The sequence below is a fragment of the Sapajus apella genome, unplaced genomic scaffold (assembly GCF_009761245.1).
Source record: "Sapajus apella isolate SASKATOON/1434 unplaced genomic scaffold, GSC_monkey_1.0 scaffold53, whole genome shotgun sequence".
Classification (NCBI taxonomy): domain Eukaryota; kingdom Metazoa; phylum Chordata; class Mammalia; order Primates; family Cebidae; genus Sapajus; species Sapajus apella.
The window spans coordinates 13,241,610-13,246,404 of record NW_022436993.1 but is presented as its reverse complement, the minus strand read 5'-3'; the positions used below and the strand labels follow the sequence as shown (position 1 = coordinate 13,246,404).

The window sequence follows — 4,795 nt, the reverse complement described above, 5'->3', positions numbered from 1 at the left end:
AGTACCCATGTCTTCATTATTGAATAGAAAAGGGTCAAAGCAGGAAACATGCACTAAGAATGGACTTTCTCCACATCGGATTGTCAGGGCCTCTCAACAGCTTCTCCGATGCCCTGGCAGCGGCCCTCACTCCCCACCTGATCTGACCTGGGCCTGCTTCTCACGCCTCGTGCCAGTCTCTCCCCGCCTTGGCCACACAGGCCTGCCTTCATTCCTGGAATGCACCAAAGTCTTCCTGGGCTGCATGTCTTGGTGCACACGACGTCCCTACCTGGAGCATGCCCCCCCCAAGCCAGCCCCCTTCCCACACTTCTCCCGACCCCTGGCTCTTCCTCACCTTCTCCATTTGTACTTGAATGTCACCTTCCTGGATCACCAATCCAACACGGGTCCCTCCCGGTCAATCTCTGTCCTAAGCTTGTTTCCCAGCTCTCACCACCTGTAATTGTTTAATTTACTGCCAGACCCATGTGTGCTATTTGGTCTTCTCCCCTCTAGATACTTAGCTGCCTGAGGGCCAGGGACCTTTCCGGTTTGTACCTCACTGGATCTTCTCAGGGCTGGGAATCCTAAATGTTCGATTATTATTTGTTAAAGTGAGGAAATACCTCAATATATTGTGCATGGAGAAAAGACACAGCCTATAAACAGGTTTATTCGTACTAAACTGGTCACGGTGCAAAAATATCTCTTCACTGGTAAGGAGCACACGTCTTCATTTCTAGCCTCTATTTCTCCCTACTAAGTACCCACCCCAGTTGGGTCTGTGCTCTACTGTAATCTCTTGATTAAAATGGGATTCTTTGTTATTTAACTATTTGAAACTGGTAATAGAAATTATATCACCAATGATGGTTTAGGTTTCTCAGGTAATCCACAAAAATAATAGTGCTACTACTGGCTACCACGCGCGTACTCACTGTATGCCAGGCCCTGCCGTAAACACTTGTATTTCATCTCAATTTCACCACAGTTCTATGAGGGAGGCATCATCATCCTTTTTGACGGAGGAGTAGCTGAGGCCAGGGGGATTAGCAACCTGCCCATGGTGACGCCATTGGAGGGGCCTAGCCAGGGCCCAGCCAGGTCCACCAGATGCCAGAGTGCGAGCTCTTACTCGATAGTTCATCCCTTGCTAAGGGAGCCCACAGGCTAGGAGGAAGGAGAGATGGGGTACAGCTGTCTCTTCCTGATTTGGAGTCAGGCAAACCACTTTTTTAAATGTTTTTGAAAAGACTGAATTCATCTTTTGAGCCCCTCTCCCTGAGTCCAGATAATTCCCTCCTAATCCCTCAAGCCTGCCCTCCCTGTTTCTCAGTTTCCTCTCGCTTCCCTGGACACACCCATTAAATGCATCGCTAGGCTTGGGAATTCATGACACAACCCATCATCATTTGCCTTCCCTACGTGTGTGTGTGTGTGTGGCTGCACACGCACACATACACACACACTCGCACACAGACTCAAAAGCTCCAATTTGCTCCCTCTAGTTTTCAGAAGACACAGGGCAAATAAGTCACCTAATTAAATTATTTCACCCTGAGGTGTAAAAGGAAAATAATTTCTTGATCTTCCTAGAGATGCTAAAACACATAACTTTTAAAAGGTAACTTACTCACAAAGCACCGTTTGAATTATTATACAGCCAAAAAATGACCAAAATTGGATGGCAGTTTCCAGAAGCATCCAGAAAGAGAGTTAAATGGAGAAGCCATCTGGCCACTGCTCACCTGAGCTTGACTGTTTTTTCACTGTATATTCCTTCTCCATTTCTGAACTCAGCGTCTAAGGTGCTCCTGACTGTGCCTCGGGTGAACCCAAGAAGGCCCGAAAAATGGGTCAGGTGTGGAGCTGAGTGGGGGCTTGCTAAATGTGTGCAGCTGGAGACCACCTATAGTTTGTGGCTACATTTTTTTAAAAAAACATAACACCTTAACATATTCTGCCAGGTGTAATGAAAATGTGCCCGATGAGTCTGAATTCTCATTTGCTTCCAAAAGCTCTATGTGAAGGCAGCCCAAATTAGGAGAGGAAAATGCAGGAGAAAAAAAGCAAACTTCAACTGCTGAGTTGTGTGGGCCCAACAGAGTAAGGGAATTATACATCCCCAAAGCCACGCTGGTTTTGTGGATTTCCATGTGAACCAGCTGGCCTAAGGTGACCTCCATTTCCCTTCCAACGCCGTCCAGCTGTGACTTTCAACCCGGCTCGCACATCAAAATCACCTGTGGAACTTAAAAAAAAAAAGAAAAAAAACTGGTGTCTAGCTCCAGCACAGGGAGCGGAGGAGAATCGATCAAGATCAGCCACAAGGACAGCACGGCCTGTGTCACAACACAGCCATGTCCAGAGATCAGGCTGGGGAGAAGGGCAAGAACCATTTGGTGGACTCATCTCTTCTCGCCCATCTCCAGGACCAAGCGCAGGAGCCAGCCACCCACCCCTGCAGCCAGCCTGCATCAGCACAGCTTTGCCAGCGCTGGGATCTGAGTACCAGGGACACGGTGATGAATGGTCCTGGCACACCGGCCAAAGAGCTTCCATTCTAATGGAAACCACACCAGGGAGATGTAAATTACTCTGTTCTCTTTGGAGAAAAAAAAAGGCAATTGAAAAGGGTTCCCTAAGCAATTTCAACACCGAACTTCAGTCCTATAAGCCTGTGGCTTCTCACTCAGTTCTCAGAGGACTTTTTTTGCTTTTTGGTGTACCATTGGATAAAAGGAACTGTAAGAGCCTTCTCTAAATGAAGAGATAATTATTCTAGTATAAACCTCAACTTCCTCCTCCTAATTCTTTCAATTTTCATACAAGCTCTGGATTAACAAATGCACAGCCCTTGCTTCCTGCATGCCAGACACTATACAACCCACTGCTCTACTCAGCAGCTTGATCCAGACAATCAAACAGTCTTAGTTCAGTGGCCCTCACGTGCCCCACACTCTTAGCCTGGGTGACCGCCACATGCTAAGACCAACAGTTGCCCAACTGCATCCTGGGTGGCTTTTTGTTTTCTTCTTTCCCATTTGGGACAAACGCCCATCACAGGCTTAGGAGATATAAAAGATGTACAAGAACAACTCCAAGATCCCTTTTCAGAGTCTTTCATCTTTCTGTAAAAACTAAACCAAGCTATATAACATATGAGTGTCCCATAATATCACATACTAATTCAGAAGCAAGCTATGTGGCTTAGGAAAAACAGAACAGCCGGACTGGGAAAGCCCCAGGAGGCACGGGTCAGCAATGACACTGCAGGGCATTTTTTTTGTTCTTTTTGAGGCGGAGTCTCTCTCTGTCACTCAGGTTGCGGTACAGGGGCACAATCTGGTCTCACTGCAATCTCCGCCGTCAGGTTCTGCCTCAGCCTCCCAAGTAGCTGGGACTACAGGCATAGCAGAGATGAGGTTTCACCATATTGGCCATGCTGGTCTCGAACTTCTGACCTCATGATCCACCCTCCTCAGCTTCCCAAAGTGCTGGGATTACAGCTGTGAGCCATCAGGCCAGGCCCACCCACCGCAGGGTATTTTAAGGAGCACCAATGGCCCGCAGCTGGGACAACAGGGAGGAACCAGCCTGAGTCAAGGGGGACTCACCAGGTAAGGGCAGGAAATAGGGTTGGAGAGTTAGAATGAGCAGTCGATGTAGGGCTCAGAAGTCAGACACGGCTCATCTGCAACACAAGCCTCAGCAAGAGACAGGCATGGGGGACACTGTTTTAGGCACATGGATTAAAAACACAGCTTCCACCAACACTGATTCAGCCAGTGTAAATGTCTGGCATGCCAGTTTATTCTCAAAAGGAACTTAATCAGGTGGCTCTTACCTCCATTTTTATCACCAAAATGGTTCTAAGTATGCCAAAGTCCCAGTGTTTACAAACTAGAAATTCCACACTGCTTCCTGACAGCCTTCCTGGGCTTTTCATGTCCGTTTCTCCCCCTACACAGCAGATGACTGTTCTGGGAGACAGCCGGCAGGGATGGGTAACAGCAGCCGGCTGTGTGGCCATCCTGTTGTAATTCTGTTCCCAACACATCTGATTGTCAACTGGGTGGCAGGTGCAGGGTGCACCACTGAGTTGAGCTGTGACAAAACCAGCCATCACTCTCTGTCTTCTGAAGGCAGCAGGACACCTGGAGAGCAAATGCCATCTTGTACAGAGTCACCCACAAGAGGGAACCTGGAGAATTCACCCTCCCATGAATTCATCAAGTATTTAGTCTGTGTCTGTTGAGTGCCAAGGGCACTGCTCCCAACAACATGGGCTTAGCAGCAAAGGGCACAAAGCCGCTGCCACCTTGGAGCCTGCATTCAGGGGCAGGCAGGCCACTGACAAATCAAGGGAAATGTAGTATCAGGCCATGGAAAGTGCCATGCAGGGGACATACAGGTAAGGCAACAACAGAGTGGCAGGCCATGCTACTGTGGATATTCACGAAAGACAGTGCCGAGAAGAGAGCAGACACTGAAGGAAGTGAGGGACGGAGCCAAGGGCTACCAAGGGGAAGAGCTTCCGGCAGACCGAGCCGCAAACACAGAGGCCTGGGGCAGGTTGGGACGGTGAGAAGCCGGACCAGGACAGCTGCAGGGAGGCAGCATGGTCAGGAACCGGGTTATAGTAAGGCTTCCAGATTCTACCCTCAAAACCACGGTGGGGGGGGGCAAGGGCAAGAGGTCCTGCAGTGGTGATGGCAATACACTAGTAATAATGCTCCTCGTTCCTTAGATCTGCAAACCTTCCCAGTCCAGTCTAATACATAAAAGAAAGAAATAAACGTAAATAGTGGTT

At 48.7% G+C, this 4,795-nt stretch overlaps 1 protein-coding gene across 4 annotated transcripts in view; it reads right to left on the bottom strand.

Moving 5' to 3' along the window:
- The window catches only part of FAM107B (family with sequence similarity 107 member B), an 82,883-nt gene that overhangs the window by 36,080 nt on the left and 42,008 nt on the right, over positions 1-4,795 (bottom strand). The window contains exon 1 of one of the 4 annotated variants that reach the window (XM_032244017.1): positions 921-2,543. The exons of the other annotated variants lie outside the window; for them this stretch is intronic. Within the exon in view, the coding sequence (XP_032099908.1) occupies positions 921-957 (37 nt within the window). The 5' untranslated portion in view covers positions 958-2,543. Of the gene's footprint in view, positions 1-920; positions 2,544-4,795 lie in introns of those variants that run through there. 4 annotated transcript variants of the gene reach the window in all.